Here is a 21,450-nt window from a genome sequence, read left to right as displayed (position 1 = left end):
AAGGAAGCACATGTCTGACTGGGTGTGTACATAAGAAAGAATGGAAGACATCCATTCTCACATCCTGGGCTGTTCATGGAAGGGAGAGATCAAGCAAAAAAAAGTAATCTCACACTTTCCAGCTTAAACTCCCATGTTTGCAATTTATCTTCAGAAGTCACTTCAGTCCTAATGGGAAGTGCATGTGAAGGGGAGAAGCTCCACAGAGGATAGCACTGATGGGAGCAAAAGTGATGTTCAGAAGAGAAAGGGTACAGAAGAAATAAAAGGGCACTAACCTTTCCCAGGTTAGATTGAGGTGTTTGAAAAGGAAGAACAAAAAAAAAATCTTTCATTTTATTTCCACATGTGTGCAATTAGCCCAACACTTGCAACACATTGCAACTGAGGAACTAAATAAAAATACCTCTCACCACCTGGATCTTCAGTGTATTTGTAATTACAGCCACTTAGCAAAAAGGGAAGGCAAACCACATATTTCCTAAAAAAAAAAAAAAGAACACCTCAAACTCAAGCAAGACAACTGTGGTATGGAAACACGGCAAAAGCCATTCGCCTACAAATGAGTCTCTACATGATCCCAAAACAGCAGCAGTGTTTAGAAGTGAAAGAATCACCCTTGGTCATGACACACATGTCCTAGGAATGTCTGTCCTCAGCAGTACCATGCTGGATTGGCCAGACTCTGTTGTGCTTACGTTTTTCACCATCTGGTACTGGCTCCTGGGCTGTTCTCACCCCTCCATCCATGTCCAAAAAGAAGCTAACAACTTCTTTCTTCTACCATCACAGACGCTGATGCTGGGAGCTGGAGTTACCAAGGGTACACATCAGGACCGGAGTGGGAATCCCTGACCTCCTCTAGTGCCAGGGATGGAAGAACGGCAGACTGACCCACAGGGAGGGGGGAGGAAAAGGACAGAGAGGAAGGAAAGGCTGCCAAGCAGCCGGTCTTCAGTGACGATGCTCATGTTCAGATTTTCCCAGGAATTCCCTAAGAAAAGAAATAACACAGCAGTGACACTCAGCTCTTCTACACTTGCTGCAGCCCGCACGCCTTTCCATTCCCCTGGCAAATACTAGGGCTTGAGCACTCGCAGTTGCAGGGAACAGCACTGAGCTTTGCCCTCACCCATCAAACAACTCCTCCAGAGCATCCAAGCTCACAGCAGAGACAAGGCAGAGAGGAGAAGTGCTCCCAGCTTTCTGTGGCTCCCTTTCCCAAAACCTGCTTTGCAGGGAGGTGAAAAGCCCTGACTTTGTGCTAAGGCAGCCCCAGTATCTCACCAACTCTGGAAACCAAAGTTTTTTTCAGAAAAGCTGCCCCATACAGTCACCTGTTACACATCTCCCTTGCTCCTGGGTGCATGCCACAGTGCGCCCCAAAACCCCAGGCAACAGCCCCTTCCCACATGCCAGAGGAGACCGCAGTTAGCTGTGCTGTTACCGCAGTATTCGAGGTAGCTCTGGACTCCTGTAGATGTACTTGTGCCGGTAGCCGAGGTCTGTGTGGAACGGAACAAACTGCACCTTGTAGTCTCGGAAACTCCGTGACGTCGCAGCGATGTTGTAAAGCTGAGCGCAAGAGGAGACAGGTAAGGGACGAGTGTCGCTCCAAACCAGCCACCCCCACCAAACCAGCATCCCTCTCTGAGGTGGGTTATGGCCCCTGGCTTGACCAGCTTTGCTACCTCTAGCTCTGTTTCACTGTTGCTTTGCCACCTCCAACACCACAGAATTGGTAGCCCTTCAGGCTATGCATTTCTACATACTCCTTCCTACGCTGACTTTTTGCCTGGCTGGGATGTCACTCTAGCCAAATCAGTTCCTCCCACCAGATCAGCTTTCAGAGCCACGTGCGTACCTTCTTTCCTAGACGAAATGGTACCACCGGGTCGTCCTCAGCATGAAGGATGAGCAGGGAGCAGGAAATGTATTTCACACTGTAAAGGAGACAACAATGTCACAAAGGCCCAGAGCAATCTCATCATTCTCTAACACCAACACAGCTGGATTTCCAAGGAAACTGCAATGACGAACATGTCCTGTGGGTCATTAACTGCAGTTCAGATCTTGAAAACAGTATTTTATCTGGGCACCATTCATTTGATCTCTAGAAAACCTACCAGCGAAAAGCATCCTTGCAAAAGCTATCTGCTGCTTAGACCAGAGAAAAGGGGCTCACCCCACTGCAAAACATCATCCCTCAAGGTCTGGTTTGGTTTCAGTACTGGAAACCAAACTCACAAACACTCAGGCTCTTGGCCAAAAGGCCCAGTGAAAACAATGTTACTACACACAGGGTGGCTTATCCAAATGCACAGCAGATATATCTTCCCAAACCTCCAATGGCCCAATGTTAATGTGTAATATCTAACATACACTTGAAAAGCATAAATCACATGGACCAAATTAGCACATCCTTGAGTAGTCTCTGTGCTCTCTGTTGCATCTGTCCTTATTAAGAACAATTAAAAGAGTAAGAGCTCCACAGTGCAAAGCTGTGTTGCACTCAGGGCTGCAAGAGTAACTGAAATTCCTTCAGCAAGTATAATATTTCAACCAAAAACACAAAAAAAATTAAAAAAAGGAAAGAAAGTAAAGTGTAAAGTTTGATGTCTATTGTCCCTGATGCTTGCCATAGCTCACTGTAGCCACAGCTGAAACTCCAGTAAAGAGGGAACTCACTTCTCATCGTTTGCAAATTTGATTCCACTTGTTGTGATGGGGTCAAGGAAGAACCAGTCAAACCCAGGGAAGTATCTGTAGATCTGAGGGGAAAAATTTGTGTTAGTGGCAGGCACCAGCAGGACAGTTACACAAACAGCAGTAATGGGGCAGGCCACTGCCATCCCACTAACGTTCTTTGGCTGCTGGGTGTGCTCTCTGCAGCAAGATGGTCTGTGTTTCCACCAGCATTACTTTTCCTCTCCTCTTCCAGGCTCTTCTTATCAGCCTGCTGAGGAGCAGGCTCTCTGGGTGCCTGCACGGTCAAGGTCTCAAGGTACCATGCTGCTGCTGGCCATAGTCTTCCTGGAAGATAGCTTTACCCCAGGGTACCTCACCAGCCCAGCCGCATCCAACACCCGGCCTGGGTGTCTGCTCAATTCAGAGCCAAATCGCAGCCAGGTCAGATGGAAGAGATGGCCACATCAGAGTGAACTCACCAGGGAAACCAGGCAAGCATAAAAGGGCCACATGGATGCGGTAGTGACCAAGAGAAGCCCAGTCTTGCCATCTCTTTACTTGCAGCCCACAAAATAGCCTCCTGCACAGGGAAGCTACAACACAAGAAGAATGGGCTGTCCACTGCAGAGAGCAGAGTCTGTCTTCCCGTTGCTATATTTACTGCCCTTTCTGATCCCAGTTTCTCTTTTCTTTAAGCAGGCTCCACACACAGCTTTGGTACTGCTTATGTGTTCCCAGGAGCTGCCTTAAATGCAGCTCTTTACTCCGATGCTTATAAACATTCACTGCTGCCCCACAATCCATGCAGTTAGCTCAGCTACACTTCTGACGGTTAATTTTGAAGTATACAATTCTTTACTTCAATTTGAAGTATACAATATACAATGTATATATACATGCCACTCGCGTGAGAGTCACTGTGTACTTGCCACAGAAAAGGGGTGACTTCGTGCCTCCTCTCGTATGTTGGTGAACGGTGATTCCAGTATCAGGGCATCTGGGGGTGTTTCTGAAAAGTCAAAGGCAACGTGCTGAAGTGCAGGGGTGCAGATAGGCAGCAAGGTCAGGGTCTGCCTTGTGAGAGGAGCTGCACTGCGGTGCACCAAGGACAGCCTTGTCATGATCACAAACCTACGTGGAAATCTGGGATGCCAGCAGGACCTGGGCTGGGTGGGAAGAGCAACCGCCCCCCAGACTTACCTCTCTCGCACAGGCGCCTCACTAGATTTGTTGCGACCCTGGAAAGAAGAACAACGAACGTTTAATCCAGTGCAGTCCTTCAGCAAAGCGCCAGGCTCTAGGGGTAGTAACCACCAGAGATACAACCCAGCTGCTGTAACGTCAGCCCCTCACTCTGCAGTCCCACTTTCTCTCCCCTTGGCCAATCTGCATTATATTATTCTAAGTATCTTTTTTTCCAGTGTAACCCTCTGGGCAATGAAGGTCCAAGATCAATTCCTGCACTGTCATTCACTGTAGCCCTTCTCACTCTGCAGAGTGCAAAGGGGAAGCTGCTCTGCACCAATTATGCCACAATTATGACTCCTAGACAAGCCAGCCTGGGGATCACAGCAAACAGCACCTTCACCCAAGGTCAGTGTTCAGTGTTTTTCAGAAGCTGCTAAGTCCCACTGAGATCAGATGCTTACCCTGTGCCCAGGGAGTGTCCCCATATATAGACAGGATTGTCTCCGCTTCGTGCTTTTATCCAGTCGAAGACGTGAAGGGCGTCGTAGGTCATTCCCCTCTCTGACGGGCTGCCTATTGAATCACCCCAGCCTGAAACACAATCAGTCCCTCTGAGAATGCCACAAACTGGCCAGCAAAGCCAGCCAGCTCTTCCTATGCAGCCCATCTGGGAGTGCAAAGGGACCTGGGACACGGACAGTTTCTGCTTATTTCACTGTGCACCTCTACGATTTGGGGTTGAAAGCCCCGAGTGATCCGCAGTCACTTAAACAAGGTAACTGCTGACTGCCAAGGAGCTTTTGTGGATTTAGTCAACAACAAAAACAAGAGCTGGATCTCAAACACTGCCACACTTTACTCCTACCCACCTGCAACAGCCCAGCTCCCAAACCTTAGGTGCTTTTGCATGCATGGAACTATTTTGTAAGTGGAATCTCTAACAGCATCAGAACTGGATGCTTAGGGTCAAAAACGAAGCACATTTCACGAAGCTGTTACAACATCAGTTTGTCCATGCTGTTAAATCAATGCCCTGAAACAATTTTCCACCCTCCTGATTGTTTTGGCTCTACCACTACTGCAGCACGTCTACACATCTTACGCTGAAGCAGCAAGCATCCCACATCCCTTCTGATACCTAATAAGCAGCCAGAGAAGCAGCTGCCAGCAGGACTGAAAAGCAGGGCAAGCTCCTACAAATAAACCTCTCCCAGATGTCTTCTTGATAAAAATGTAACGGATTAATTTATTTCCTGTATCTCCAGTAGCATTACATTGCAGCCATGGCTTAAGTACTAAGAAGGGAAAAAAAGAGCAGCAGATGCTTGACTGCTGATGGCACAGAGTTGCAAAATAGTCACGGCTTCTGCCAAGGATGTTACCAATTGTTAGCAAATAATTTACTGTCTTATCTCACCTATCAGCTTTCAAAAAGAAGTGCAAGTTCAGTTCCCTGTGTGCCCTCGGGGAAGTCAATTAGATCATACCCAAAAGACTACATCTAGGCAGCCTTATTAGTTTCCAGATGTGCACCTGGAGGATGCCTTCACTGGATGCCAAGACAGCATATGCCTCTGGGTCAGCCTCTGCTCCTTAGCTCAGACAGGAGCCAGAGCCACTGAGTTGGACATCAGGAAGCAGTACCACTACTGAAAAGAAATTTCTGGAAGTTCTTTGGATACCCATAAGGAAAAAGAAGAAAAAGACATCTAATTAGCTAGCAGCATGCATTTATAAAACAACAGCTCTCCTGGGATCCAAAAAACAAGTGCAACTTCTTTGTTGCTTCTACAGAAAGAGACATCTAAAAGTGTTTCATAATAAAAGAAGCCCACATACCTCGATAATCAAATGTGACCACGTGGTACCCCAGAGAGCTGAGAACCTGGAGGGGAGAGAAACATGCAGACACTCATCACAGAGACTTGCACAGCAGCTGTGCTCTTGCCTCAGGTCAAGATGCAGGGATGTAATTTATAACATTATCAGCCTCACATTGAAAAGCAACAACTTTCAGCTTTTCAAACACCATCTCAGCCCACTGTTTTCACTCCTCCTATTTCCTGGACCTCGTACCAGGCTCTCTTAGATGCTGATTCTCCCTTTAACAGCTTTGCCCTTAAGACCCACAAAGATCCTATGACTTTCCCCTACAAACACATTCAGGTTTTCCAGTGAAACTGTACAACTGCTTCACTTACATTATTCAAATTGGCATAAGTGTTACCATAACATATAAGAGCCCTTTTTAGGCAGCTTCAACATAGAGCAATTGCATGTTTTGGATGTGTATCACAAAGATTTATTTTACAGCCAGTGGTAATCTTAACAAAATCTGTTAAAAGCAAGTAAAAATACCCAATGTTCAACTTGCTTGGAAAAAGTGCCTTGGTAAAAACAGTGCTAGTATTCCAAGCTATCATTGCTTGGTATGAACCTAACAGCTCCATGGTAGACAAAAATGAACAGAAAGTCACCTAAACATTAAAATGTTGTTGCTCTCATGGTCTTTGTATGAGATGTGATTAAAAAAGCAATCTTACTATTACACTATATCCTAAATCTTATAATGGACAAAAGGAAATCTCATCTATAAATCCACACTTTATTTCTAGTATAACTGAAATCTTAATAGCATGAACAATTACCATTACTAGTTCAGATCTCATTAGTACAGAAAAAAAGAGAAAAAGAGGACAATATAGAAAAGAGGGGTATTCAGGTAAGATGGCAACTCAGCTCTTTTCCTGTGAGGGCTATGAAGGTGATGGTTTCTCCCACTTCCCTCTAGGATCCATCTGGGACCAATTTTCATACTTTTAGGACAGGCACTGGATGTTTACATCTCTCAACTGGTCTGTGACTTCACGTTACATCCCAAATTACCCTATGTGGCGTGTTCAACATATGCTGGACATGTTCTCTGTGTCACCTCGAAACCCATGTCTGCTGAGCTCCCACATCTCATCTCTTTAGCTGACCACTGGCAGGCTGTGCACAGCCTGGGGGGGTCTCTGGGATCAGCCGGTGCTTTCCTGTGCTTTCCTGCAACGCCCCGCTGTCCCCATCTCCAAGGCCATAGCAGGCCTGTACTCCTCCACACTGCATCACCATGCTGGGTGTCATCAGGGCTTCCTTTGAGACAGAGTAACTGTAACTGGTACATAAAGACACTGCAGCAATCTTCCCTGTAACATTGTCTGCATCAGAATTGTTACTATTTGTATTACAGTTACAGCTACGTCATGCCTTTACCAAAGGAAGAAGTTGATAGAGCTTCCCCCACTCAACTCAAAACAGTTGAACTCAAATAAAGGTGAACCACTTGCAGGGGCTCACTCCTCCAAGGACCTGTTAAGCCCTGACCACAGGCACTGCCCTGTACACTTCAGGTGCCCTTCTCTTCCAGAGAAAAGAAGAGATGAGGCTGAGGAAAGGGAACAAGCAGGAAAAGCAGTAGAAACTGTCACAACCAGCATTGGAGCTGCCAGAGCTAAGGTGCCCACCTCAATCTTCACAGTGTAGGGTCCCACACAGCACCCTCGGCTTTAGAGCATGGCTCTGCTGCACCTTCCTTCCTGCATTGGGCAGCTGCAGCACCCACACCCCCACTTCCCAAGAGAACATGCAAAACAAGGCCAAAGTACAGCCTATCATAGCAGATAGACAAGTGAAGGAAGAACCTTCACCTTCACCATCACCATCCTGGTGAAGGACACAGACAGCTGATGACAAGCAGTAACATCCCTGGGAACATCCCAATCCCATACCCTGCACCAACAGCCTTTTAAGAGTATTTTTCTTTCTTGTCTTTCCCCTTAGAATTAGTTCAGAAAAAGTCTCAGATAAAGCCAGTAAGATTTGAATTGGCTGTGCAGATACCAGGTATTTCCTTTGACCCTGTACAGGATGTCTAGTGTAATACCACCAAATGTTTTATTCATGGTAATTACTTACACCCTTATAACACTACTGTATTGTTTCATGAGCTGCTATAACATTGCGTAACCTCATGGACTGGACATAAAACCCCTCTGCATCAGCTCTCCATTATCCCAGCACATCAGCGTAGTAACAACTAAAAGCTTCACTGCCGAAGCCTCAATGTATGAGTATGAATTGCAGAAGGAGCTTGCCTGAGAACAGGATTTTTCTCAGCTTTAAAAGGCTTTGAGTTGCATTATTCAAGTATGAATAATCTGAATAATGTGAATAGCACAGTGACCCTAAATACATTGGTAACTGATACCTGGAAACCAGGCTTGTGCAAAGAATAACTGGACTGGAGAAAAGCATGCCCCTCAAAGGGAGTTTGTATCTGGTTACTGCTCCACTGCTGCTCCTCCTGCTGGCTTCCTCAGTAACCAGGAGCAGGAACCCTGTCTTCAAACTCACATCAACTCAGGCAAGAACAATTTCGGACACCTGCTGCTTGCAGACTGTGCACCAGTGATGGTCTCAATTTTCAGTGCTGCTGCTGAGAAAAGCTGCTCACGTGAACCACTCACTCAAAAAGCAAGGACAGAGATCTCTTACAGTTATTATTCCCCTCCTGAGCCCCTTCTAGGGGGTTTCTTCCCCTGTTGCTTCCAGCCTACTAGCAGCACTATCAAAAAGGACAGCAATCCAGCCCATTTAATTCTCCTGGAATAAGCACGAATGTGGAGTTTCTGCCACGGTAAGCCCATGTGTGTGTTCCAGTGTGAGTAACTGACTGAAAAAAGAAACTAAGCAACTTGTCCACGTTCTCAGAAGCAAAAGAATACCAGACCCAGGAACAGAAACCTTGGGGTTTGGTAGACTATGTCCTCCACATGTGTACACACACACATACTCACAGAGGCACACAGAGTCTCAGAACATTCTGAAGCACTGCTACTCCTACTCAGTCAAAATCCAGAACAACTCCTCTGCGTGTCTTAGCCAGCACAAAATACATTACAGCACAGGCTGGTGTTTACCAAAATAGCCAAAATACCAAATAGATCATCACATTAAAGGGGAAAAAAATATCACCTGCCTCCTTGGGGTTGCCAAACAGCATTTTCTAAGCAATCTGAATTGAAAAGACTTTGTGGCAAGGAATCTTGCGTAAGGCGCTGCATTGCAATAAAGCTTTACAAATGCCAGCACACTGACATGTGACAATTATAGCTAAATCCATAGGAAAAACACACACTCAGACCCTTCTGAAATAAGCCAGCAAATATAATTATGGCTCTTTTAGAAATAAGTGATACGAGACCAAGAATTCATGTGAGAACTTCAGTCAAGATAGAGTTTAATAAAACAAATGACTGCAAAAGTAACGAGGCAGAAGACTCAAAGCAGCTGAAGGTGCCTGTTCTCACATAACACCTCATGTCTGAGAAATTCATTTGGTTTTGTACAAAATCTTCAGCAGCTGCGATGGCTTTATTCATACAAACACACTGTGCCATGGGGAAAGAGGAAAGCCAGGCTGAACCTGCCTGCCTGACAAGTGATAAAGTAAACCCTAGCACTGGCAACCTTGACAATGTTTTATTGCTACAAATTGGTCTGTGAATACGTAAGTACTAGCTTTGTCACCCTGGCTAACTAATGGACCAACAGGGAGGTTTATACTGGCTCAGCCCAACATTTTGGCATTTAAAAGACCAAATGTCACCTTCAAAAGTTTGAAGAGCGTGAGGAATCTGAGCTGGCCTCACTCCACATACATTTTCCCAGCAGTTGGTGATGTATGGCATCATGTATAGCATCCTTGCAAACAAAACCTGCATTAAGATCAGTGCTGAGAAGAAACAATGATGAGTTATAGTCATTGGTGAACCCCTCCTGTGCAGAACTGGAAGCCCCCATTTGCAGATTGCACCATCATCTTTTGGTTTGCTACCTCCCTGGGGCCTGAGTTAGGGACCTCACCACAAGAGTGAAAAGCTTAGTACAGCCTACAGTCTACGATCCATTCCTTTGCTCTTTCATTAATAATGTTGCAACAAGAACTCTGAGGTCGATCAAAGAGGTTTCAGAATGCTAAAAAAAAATCAGGAGCACAGGTAATGTTTTCCTAAGTCCTCCCAGTAATGGGTGGAGACTTTGGAAGAAACAGGCAAGCCCAGGATTATCAATACCTGGCCTCACGACTGGAGCCTTTGCCAAAACTTTGGGCTTTTAAACCACAGAAGAGCCTTCAAGACACCAGGCATGCTGGGGCCTGATGGGACCCACCTGTCCCCACAGGGAAAACACATCTTTGGGTGTAAGGTGGGAGACTGATCGAGAGAGCTTTAAACTAGAATTGATGGGGGAAGGGGATACCGACAGGACTGCAGTAGGTAACCCAAGAGTTGGCAATCCCACTGTATCAAGCAGGAGGGGCAGAAGACTGGCTTAGCTGAGCAGGGAACTCCTCACAGAGGTCAAGAGGAAAACTAAATTGTATGATCTCTAGAAGCAAGGTCAGGCTTCATAGGAAGAGTATAGAGCTGTGGTTCATGTGTGCAGGGAAAAGACACGAAAAGCCAAGGCATTTGGACGGTGCTTTAACTTTTGGTCAGCCCTGAAGAGGTCAGGCCATTGGACTAGATGATCACTGTAGGTCTCTTCCAACTGGAATATTCTATTATCTTCTATGATTATGAATATACAGAGCCTGGTTAGATATGAAAATACTCTTAAATAGTACTTTGAATTAATATAGTAGTGCAATCAAATTACAGCTGTGATTAAATAAAACTTTCAACTTTTTTCCTATAAACTGTGTTGTGAAAGTATTCCTGGCAAAGAACCTGGTTAGCTCAGTTGGAGCCGACAGTTAACAACAGCAAGCAAAAGACTTTTCAGATTTCTTTTAATGTGAAGAAGCTCACTCACAGCTTACAGATCCTTTTTCCCATACACACTGCATATCAAGAGGAGACAGAGGCCTAAGCTATCAGCCTGTTGGCAGTGGGCTGTAGTAAGCAGTCTTCTCAAGTCTGCGCACATCTGATGTGTTAATGCAATGGCTTGGACAACACAGGCAGCCACTTACCTTGTAAAGCTCCACACGGTGATCCCCTCCTCTGGTGAAAGTGATTCATGAAGAGGAGGAAAAAAAAGACAGACAAACAAACAAAACCACATGTAAAAATTTAAGCTTCCAGAAATAGACTTTCCTAATCACATCAGGCTTCCAGTTTAACACAAACATGCCAAACATAAGAAACACCATAACTGCTTTGTCACAGACTTGAAGGAGACAGCAAGGTTTTGCTGAGCTATGCAGAACATAGCTTTGAAGTCAACTTCTCCCTACAAATCTCTTCTCACAGCAGGTATCGATGAACTTTTCAACCCATCCTCCTACCTGCCTTTTCCATAGCCTATAATACAACCAAAACAGCCTGTCCCTGTTGGCTTTGCAGAACCTGTGCTCCTGCCACCAGTGCTGCCCCAACCTGTAAGCCCTGCTCTCCAAGGTGTGATGCTCTCAGCAGAACTCGCCACGTTAACCCAAGAAGCTGGCTCTTGGATTTTCTCACCGGCACAGGAACAGAAAGCACATGTGCAAAAGACTGAGCAGAGAAAACCAGAGTTGAACAGTGTAAATAAGTCTGGGGAAGAATCTGCTTTAATGTTTTTTCACAAACTGAAATCTAGACAATAAAATGGAGAGTGAATGTGCCATTACATGCTTCAAAATATATCCACAACACAATGTGGCTAATCCACTCTCAAACTTTACTCTAGTATTGATGTAAGAGTAGTTTTACTCCTGCACTCATCTGAAAACTCTAAAACATTCACGCTATGACTGGTTTGGTCAGTGCAGCCTCTAAACCGAAATGTCACTTTCCAGATCTCACTCTAAGAACATGTGCACTTGCCAGACTAAAGCTGTCAGCTCCAGCTTTACTACAAAATACCAGTGCAGCCAAAACCACTCGGGGCAATACGCAAGGGGTCGCTTGTAAGTCATTTTGAATCATGCAAGCCTGAAGAAGATGATACACTTGCTTGAAAAGTCATCTGTACACATTGGTGCCTTTTCATGCATTCTCCAAAGTGCAACAGAGGAGTTTTCCTAAGGGGACCAAGTAAACATCACATTTTTGTCTCAGCCCCAGACCACTCAAAGCCAACACAGTGCCTTTTACTTAATGGTTAATGCAGCCTGCATCAATAAAGCAGTCCTTTGACAAGAGACCAAATATGCAGAGTAGAAACATAAAGCAACATATATTAAAGCTGAAATGGCAAAGCCAATACACCTGCAGCTTCTCCACTACACAGAGAAAAGTGAAATGTGAAATATGTAATTGATCCATAGCTCAGTGCTTTATCTCAGCAACACTGGGGGAAGCCAAGAAGTAAGTCTAATCGATGCACACACAACAGAGATACTGGTCCCAAATTACCACCATTAAGCTGCAGAACAGCTTCCATTAGTATAATTTGCTACACCAAATAAAGACAAGAAAACAAAGCAATATCTGAAAAATAATGCAACAATTTGATTAAACTTTGTAACGTATCAGCACAAGACAAGGTCAGTTTACAAAAACCCATCTGCTTGTGCATTTCCTGGCTCACAGCATGCATATTCCACACCATGCCCTTGTACCAAAAACCAACACTGCTAAGACAAGAATTTAGGAGGAAAAGAGCAACATTCCTGCAATGTAAAGGCTAGTGAACCTTCACTACCAGCACAGTTAAAACAGAGTTTCTTTGCTTTACATCATGGAACTTGTATTTCTGCAATGTTTCTGCTCTTGCAGAGTATCTACAAGCAGACATCAGCTTCAAAAGAGCAGGCACTTGCACTCACAACGCAGAAAGGGGCTGATACTCTTTGCACGATACATATTAGTAAGGAAAAAGACCATGTTCTAATAAATGAAGCAAAGCACTGCATCATGCAGATATGTGGCAGGAAGAACGTGCTTCTGAGACACCCAGGAAGGTTCACACTGTGCTAATGGTTTTCAGCATCCACCAACAAAATATAGAGAACCAACCTACTTCTTTAGCTGATACGCATGGTCAACTACAAAATTACACATTTTATAAATGTTCCTTTTCCAGACAAATGTACTGTACATATGCAATAATGAAACAAGACCGGCACATTACCTTCCTCTTTCTTTCTGATTTTCCTTCCTCAGAATGTGTTAACTACTAAAATAAGCTCATTAAGGGAACTGGGAAGTTCAGCACATACAGTGCTAACACTATCCTTTGTCTTGACTCAGAGACCAACTTCTATACTGAAAAGAAGTACTTCTCCCTGTGTGATCTAGTAAGAGTCACAGACTCCTGGCTTCTAGCAGAGGATAAAGGTAAACTACAATATCAGATATCTCTGATAACTATTATAAATTTATTTCCACATTCAAAAAAAGGAGAGGCATCATTTCTTGAAACATGCTTTCCTTCCAAAAGAAAGAATGTCCACCAAACTGCTTTTATATTTTATTTTTGTTTTAATCATAGAATAGTTTGGGTTGGAAGGAACCTTTAAAGGTCATCTAGTTTAACTTCTCTGCAATGAGCAGGAACATCCTCAATTAGATCAGGTTGCTCAGAGCCCCGTCCAATCCGACTTTGAATGTTTCCAGGGATGGGGCCTCTACCACCTCTGTGGGCAGCCTGTGCCAGTGTTTCACCACTACCATCGTAAAAAAATTCTTCCTTATACCTAGTCTAAATCTGCCCTCTTTCAGTTTAAAACCATAACCCCTTGTCCTGCTGCTACAGGCCCTACTAAAAAGTTTGCCCTCGTCTTTCTTATCAATGTGTTGAAGCTGCGGCAAGCCAGGATAACACAGCATGAAAGAAAGCCATCACTGTTTAGTGCCTTACCTTGTTCCCGCATTGCCATGCAAGTAAAGGATCACAGGATGGCTGGAACCCAAAGCATCTTCAAACCACAACTGGTCCTTCCCTCGGGCATTCTTCCATAAGGCTGCAGGGACTGTATGCCTGAAGGATAAATTACATAGTCCTGTTGCTACTCAGTGTCTGCTTCTCGAATTTTGAGTTTTTCTGATCAACTCGTTAACTTAGGATCACACATCTCACAAACACTCTTCATAAAACTATCATGGTTAGCTAACAAATGACCAAATTTAAAATGCAGAGACTAGGGTTACATCTACATTTTCACCTCCATCAAGACATCAAACTTCACAGGCAAACCCAGAGGACGACTACTGAACTTCCTGCTGTTCTGGAGAAAATCTCAATTCCTCAGCTTTTTCAGCAATTGACTACTTCAATTAACATACTTATACGCCATAAGCATGATCCACAGCTAGGTCAGTAGATACTTGGAATAATCAAAGTCAGCTGGTTTTGGGAGGAATATTCAGTGAGTGAGGGGCATATCTGACTTCATAGTCAGTCTGAGGAAAAAAAGGGGCTCAGAGTCTGATGAGAAGATCAAGTATTTTGTTTTCAGACACCAGGTTCTTGAAGGTATAAAATTTTAGCTGAAAAAACTACAATCTAGAAGAGGCAGGAGTTTGTAACTCACAGTTGTTCTTTTGTAGATAATAGAGCTGTGCAACCTGTTAGAAAGAACTCAATACTGGCAGAATGGGAAGAGTGGAATGGCAGACTGAAGAGAAGGTAGGCCTTTACATTGGATAATTACTCTAGAAGACAAACACTGAAAGCAAGTACATGCCCGCAACCATCTCAAGTTGTTGAGAAGGGGGCTAGCTTGCAGTTGTCAAAAGTAACTTAAGTACTTGGATGCCTTTCTGCCTGGAAGAAAGGCAAACTCCCATCTACCACACCTTCCTCCCAGATGTAAAGCTCAGAGGACAAACCAACACAGGGGGAAACAATACAAAGAGTCTACTTGCATGCATGCAGCCAGCAGACATTGAGTTCTTGAGCGGAAAAAAGCCCCAATAACTGAAGGACTCAACTTCTCCAACTGTTCTCCCTCAAGATTTTTGCAAGCTTATGAACAAAGCAGGCTGAGGACTTTGTTTCAGAGGCATACCAAACACAAGACCTTACACTGGCATTAAAGCAAGGCTCCAAACTTTTGTGAAAAACCCTCTTAAAAGTATTAAGACAAATAACATAGACCAAATCGTCCCCACAAGCTGTTTTAGTGCATACACAGTACACTTGTGAGGGAAACAACAAAAATCTCAAGATTGGAATCCAAACTTACTCAACAGCTTAGAAGATAGAATTTTAATAGTCCAAATGAAGATACAAACCACTATGTATCAGCCCACTCTGGAAAGAGAGAGCTTCCAGCTTCTAAACGTGTCTTTCACCAGAATTCACTTAAAGGGAAGGAACCACCTTTATGTAGCAGGATATCACTGTCCCATTCAAAAGGTCATATACCCTCAAGTGAAGGGAAAAATCTCTACTGCATTACTGGACACATACAAGTTACACACACAACTGAAAACTCCAAATCCTACAGCTTACAGATCTAACATCACTGGCTGTATGAGGGAACAGCCCCCTTCCCTCCACACCTAACATAGTGTCTAGCCTTTTTTTCAGATGTTTGCTCTCTTGCATATATATTCCAACTGCTGGCTCTTCTTTTTCTTCCAAGCTAGCAGGAACTTTTCTGTGGCTTTTAAACTTCTGGTGTTGAGACAAAATAGAAAGTGATTGTGAGAAACACATGCAGAAGCTGGTTTGAGCTGGTGTAATAGTATGGGAAGTACTGAAAGCAGACCAAGACAGAAAATCAGTCATTTGAAAGATTCTGTGTAACAAGGAGCTAAAATGAGTTGCCCTTGCCTGGGACCAGAAAATCGTCTTCATGAGGAAGGAATGACAAGTGAGGTCTGACACTGGCATTTGTTTTGTTAAGAGAGTAAGATGTGTGTTCTGTTCTCACCCACTCCCCAAAGCTTACATGTGTTTTATACAGAGATTATTCTTCCTCCTACTCTGAACACTTTGATCCCGTTTTCCTATCTTTCCCCATATTTATTTTGCAAACCAAAATACGAGCAGCAATTGAATGACAAAACTTCTAACTCCTTGGCTCTCATCTGATATGAAGGCATGATCTTTGTGGCAACATAGACCTGCTACCCTTTACAATTTCAAATTATGAAGTTTCTCTGGATGCACAGGTTGTCCAGTTGTGTTTCATGCATTACTGATCCGAGTTCAGACAAGCTCCAGAGATTTGCATACTTTTCAACAGGAACTCAGTTATTTGGCAGGGGAAAACACAAACATCCACAAATTAGAGCAGGCAACGGTTGTTACATGCACAGCAAAAATACTGGATAGGCAACACTGAGAACAAAAAGAAGGATAAAGCAGCACATACTGCACAGAACAAGCTTTCTTACCAGACTCCGATGGTTACATCCTCCTCTGGCTGCAGGTAATAATTACAGGTGTGGTTTAGACCTTGATCCTGTGGTCTTTTCAAGTCAATGAAATATGGGACCCTCACTGAAATTAAATTAAAAATAAAAGCAGAATGTGAAGCCTTTTAATTGTTACTGTTATTTTCTTACAAAAACTGCTTCACCAAGGCCCTGGGGAATTGTACAAACTGGCCCAGTGTGCTGGGAAGACCTTATTCTTTTTGTGTGAAAGGATGAACCGGCTACAGCTGTAACTAAAACATGAACAAAGAGAAAAAGGTAAGAAGACACAGTCAACCACCACAAAACCAGGAAGCAGGCTAAAATCAAGAGGTGAGGGACACAAAGCTTCTTGTGACGCATTTAACCATCCCTGCCCAGTCTGCTTTGTAAGTCTCCCAGACAGGAGATAGAGAGATAGTAACTCCTGCTGCATCAATGGGGTGAGTTAGCTGATTTGGCAAACCTTTTACTGTTCACATTATAGCTGTAACGGAAGTTACTGATGGGACAAGCTCCAAGGGATAAAGGGTGCATCCCAGAGCTGTAACATGTTTCAGGATGACATGCGGTTTCAGCCTCTATAAAACAACAGACTAACAGAGATACTCCATTGTAGCAGCAGACACCACACTGCTCTTGGCCTGTAAGTTGTATTAAACACTGTCCTCCTGAGCCTTTGAGGAGGATACGCAGTACGTTAGCCCACCCTCTAAAGACTACCAAATAATCGGCAAGTTTCCCAGGCACTGCAGCATTTAAAAGAGATCACATTTGGCTGGAAACTTCACGTCTTCAGAAAGAGATCCCTGGAAACAAAATCATTACATCTCAATTCACTCTTCCAAATGTTTTATGTTCCTGAATTTGCACTACACACAGTGGTTATACTCAATGATTCAAACATAAGCAACATCAGGAAAGAAACATTGAACATTTTCAGCATTTTGTTTCCCATTGCTTGATTCACAAGCTACAGCTTATAGACACTGTGCAATGTGCTAAATGAGGGGAAGCACTTAGTCTAAATGCTTCCTTTCCCATTACCAGTGCTGTGAGGCCTCTCTAGGAAGCCTCTGACAAACAATACCAAGAGAGATGCTGTAGAGATCTACTGACAGCATTGAGCAGTTTTAAGGACTCTTTTCTCCCAGTGATTCAGTCTTTTCCTATAAAGTTCAGCTCCATTCCAGCAGAACCAGGAACTCCACAATTAACATACCAAAGGTTTTGTGCTATTGACACACAAAGCAGCACTGCTGACGGTGACAGTCAAATCTCACTTCATGTGCCTCCCAAAAAAATCACTAGACATTCCACAAACATCAAAAGCCAAGTCACACAACAGCCTAAACAAACCTGACAGATCTGGCCCCCTAGACTGCAAATCTATACCTGTGCAAGTCTGCTTGCTCTTAAGCAAAAGCGATGTGGGCCAGGTAAGCATCTACCTCAAAGCAAAGGAAAAATATAGGAGTACAGGCAATTTTTATGTATGCCATTTATCACTAGGATGGTTCATCTATTCTACATAAACAGACTGTCAGCATCATATAGGCATACATCTCAGTGATTTTGCACATGAAGGGGTTTTTGAGTGACATGTTTCAGAGCTATTTGGTATCACTCACAACACAGCATGTGACAAAAATCATAGAATCACAGAATGGCTTGGGTTGGAAGGGACCTTAAAGATCATCCAGTCCAATCTCCCACCAGACCAGGTTGCCCAAACCCCCGTCCAACCTGGCATTGAACACTTCCAGGGAGGGGGCATCCACAACTTCCCTGGGCAACCTGTGCCAGTGTCTCACCATCACTTGATTTGCGAATCATACTGGTACAATAAATCTGAACTAGTCTGTATTTATGCTTCTAGAAATCTTAGTTTTCTGAAGACTTCCCATGGAGACAGCTTGAAATCTCTACCCATATTCCCGTGTATCTCATAACCTGGAATAAGTCTGTCCACAAGAACAAGGCCAGACATTGGTTCAGTTGCTAACAGTGGGAGCACAGCTATTGATTCATCTTTAGCTATCTTGAGAAACAAACGGAAGCAACTTCTCCTGAAGCTCTGTGCTACTGTTTTGGAAGCAAATCCGAAACTACACAAGAGGAGGAGGAAAAGATGGCTGTAGAGTAGTGGTTTATATTGAGAAGGTTAAAACACAGTATGACAGGACAAATCCTACACCGCTCCTCTGAAGGAGGAATGTCACTCTGGAGCAGAGAAGAATTACTCAAACATGTCGATGTACTTCTAATGTGTTAGAGTGCCCTTTGTATTAAGGCAAATAGTTTTTCATGGGAGTATTGCCACAAGTAAAATCTGATTGCCATTACTTAAAGCAGTAGGAACAACACTGCAGTGATATTAGTGGAAGTACTAGTGCCAGAAAGTGTTATGGGACAATTATTTTGGTCACTTGGGAACGTAGAGAGAGGTAGGAACTTCAAGGAGACCGAACAAAGCTCTGCAAGGGCAAGTTAAATTATCATTGAAAAAGCAAGGTGATGAAAATGGAAGTAACCTGCATTATTCATGTTAGCCAGCTGTCAATTCTGACAATCAAGGCACAAGAGTTGGCCTACACATGTGCACACTTCACAGCAACCACGACCCAAGGTGTCAGAATATACAGAGCACGCAATCAAAACGACAGAAATTTTATAAAAGCAACACATCTGTAGTTGGTCCTTCTGGCTTCCATAATCAAAGGAAGATATTAGTCAAATCTTCATTACAAATCACAAGTGAGGTTTAAATACAAATTCAGATCATAAAGAAGTATCTCTCACACAGTGATACTCCATTATTTTCCATCCTGTGCATGCTCAGGCCTCTCTGGGCAACCTGGGGGCTGAGCCAGCTCGCCAGAGCCACTGCATCGCCAGTCTGATCAAATGCAGAGGCTGAACAGACACAAGGAAAACATTCAGTGTGACTGCATGAGCAGGCCTCTTCTGTCCTAGACAGAACATTCTCCTCACATGCTTTCAGGTGAAGAGCCACTGCCTGGAAAACAATTCACTGGATTTAGTTTCACTTCCTCGCTGTCTATTCAGGCGACTTTGTTGAACCTTTCAGAAAAATCTATTCACCATCGCACGGTTTTCCTAAAGGAGACCCTTCTGGCTGAAAGTTGGCTTCTGTTTGGCCACTGTATTTATATAAAGACGTACTACAAAGACCACTAAGGCCACAGAGAATGCTTTCCAAGCCATAGTTTGGAGCACTTACAACCTGTGAAAGTTCATATCCTTCACAGGCTGTACACATGCAGGGAGAAAGTGAAGGCAGCAAATGAAAGATAAAGACACTCCTCCCTTTCACCCCTCAACCATCCCAACAGACTGAGTCACTTACCAAAGTTTAGGAAGACCAGCTTTGCCTGAATAGCAGGGCAAAGTTTTACTAGAAATGGAATTGCTATGTACACTCCCAGCAACCAGATGATTAACTTCCGCAATCGAAACCATAGTCCGTATCGCCTGTACAAAAGAAAAAAAAGAAAAAAAGAAAGATAAAGACAGATCTGAATACTGCAAGAATATTATGAAGCAATTTTCACAGCAATTGGTGTGCTTGGTGTATTTGAAAACCTGGACATTTCTTGTTTAAACAAAACTAAACTGTCTATGTAGCCGCAGTTGTTTGAGAGAAGCAGAAGTAATCAAACTGTCAGCTGATCATATGCAGCTGAGTAAAAGGGAATAGAAACTCCCCACTGATTACATTTTAAAACACTCTGTAACAAGAGCTTTTGCTGATTTAACAGATTTCAGGATCTCTAGAAATGCGTATCACATGTTTGTCTCTAAAAAGTAGCCTGGCTGCATTGTCCATTTTAATCACTATCAGCAAGATTTTGTTTAGTTAGATTTTCACATATTTTGAGGAACTATGTGTATTGAGACTGGTAAAATTAGACATGATCTCATGTACAGACTGGAGCAGACATTCTGCTTTGCTCAGCTAAAAGGGTTCATATCTTTCAACACCCTGGAAAGCCAATCCTTCTAACTTATAAAACATTACGAAATTCTTATCTGCAGCATCATTCTCTATGAGTCCAGACTGAGTTTGGAGCAATTGCCCCAACACTTTATTTCTATTTTCTCCTAAGTATTCTGGTCAGGAAGAGTAAGCTACAAAAACCCACATCCAACAACACACACACACACACACACACACACACACACACACACACACACACACACAAAATCCAAAGATCACAGGACAGCAGGTTAAGCATTTTTCCTCAAAATACACTTTATTGCCTCAGAATAACTACCACACAGACACTCAGGTGCGTGTATATACATGCACATACGTATACATAAATGTATGTACTTCTAATGATCTGCTTGATTAACATTTAATGAGCAGAAACGCTGAGGCCCTCAACCATCACTACAGTAAAGAACCAAAATGCACGTAAACCCTTCAGGCAACACAACTTCCTTTGCTTTCCAGCACCATCTCCAGCAGGAACCACGTTGCATGCCAGTGAGCAACCAGTTCTCCGTACTGGGAATTGCTGGCAGCTGAAAGCAGAGATCAATTTTTCCAAGAGACGTGAAATTATCCATTTCCCATTTGGCAAATTTAAGAGCTGACACATTGAGCTTGCTCCACACCAGTGCTAAGAGGGTTTGAACACTGTCAGCTAGTTGAAACCAGTAAAAATTAGAAAAAAATAGAAAGCCTGGAGACCTCTTTTCTAAGCACTTCTGCAAGAAATACAAGTGTACAGACAGAACCAGGGTGGAAATAGTTTAATCACGCACCAAAATCTTCCAGGTCTCAAGAGCTTTTGTAGCCCCTGGGCTAAAGCCAAGACTCTCAGGAACAGTTTTTCAGCACAGTGAAAAAGGAGACACCCCAACCCCTTGACCTGGCTATGTTTTTTGGCTCAGGTACTCACAGGGAACAGGCTATCCTCCTGTTCATCCAAAACCTGCCTCCAACACACTACTGCCTGCCTTCAAGCACTTGTTTGTACTCTTACCCAGGAACCGTATTCTGGACTGCAGAAACATCCACCATCAAAATGAATGCACTTTTTTTGACAAGCTAAAGGAACTGCCATTTTCCAAGAGGGGGGGGAAAATACATTACTAAGACACTGCTAACTAGCTCTGGCTGCAACAAGTCCATGCCAAAACGTTCAACAGATTTCAATACTTCCCATGGCAAACTTGACAATGAAGAGGTGAAGAAAGTCAGCAA

General features: G+C 43.6%; 1 protein-coding gene across 1 annotated transcript; it reads right to left on the bottom strand.

Moving 5' to 3' along the window:
* Window positions 1–455: 455 nt before the first annotated feature.
* ABHD12 (abhydrolase domain containing 12) lies at window positions 456–19,709 on the bottom strand (the record flags this gene model as incomplete). Its single annotated transcript, XM_010190825.1, has 12 exons — window positions 456–994; window positions 1,448–1,575; window positions 1,865–1,943; window positions 2,689–2,771; window positions 3,618–3,697; window positions 3,889–3,926; window positions 4,338–4,467; window positions 5,716–5,761; window positions 10,895–10,925; window positions 13,708–13,827; window positions 16,194–16,299; window positions 19,585–19,709. Coding segments are annotated over 12 exons (1,006 nt in total), but the record flags the coding sequence as incomplete, so codon positions are not given.
* Window positions 19,710–21,450: the final 1,741 nt, after the last annotated feature.

Source organism: Mesitornis unicolor, unplaced genomic scaffold (assembly GCF_000695765.1).
Source record: "Mesitornis unicolor isolate BGI_N332 unplaced genomic scaffold, ASM69576v1 scaffold6748, whole genome shotgun sequence".
Lineage (NCBI taxonomy): Eukaryota > Metazoa > Chordata > Aves > Mesitornithiformes > Mesitornithidae > Mesitornis > Mesitornis unicolor.
Note: the sequence above shows the minus strand (reverse complement) of the source record. Positions and strands in the feature narration are given on the sequence as shown.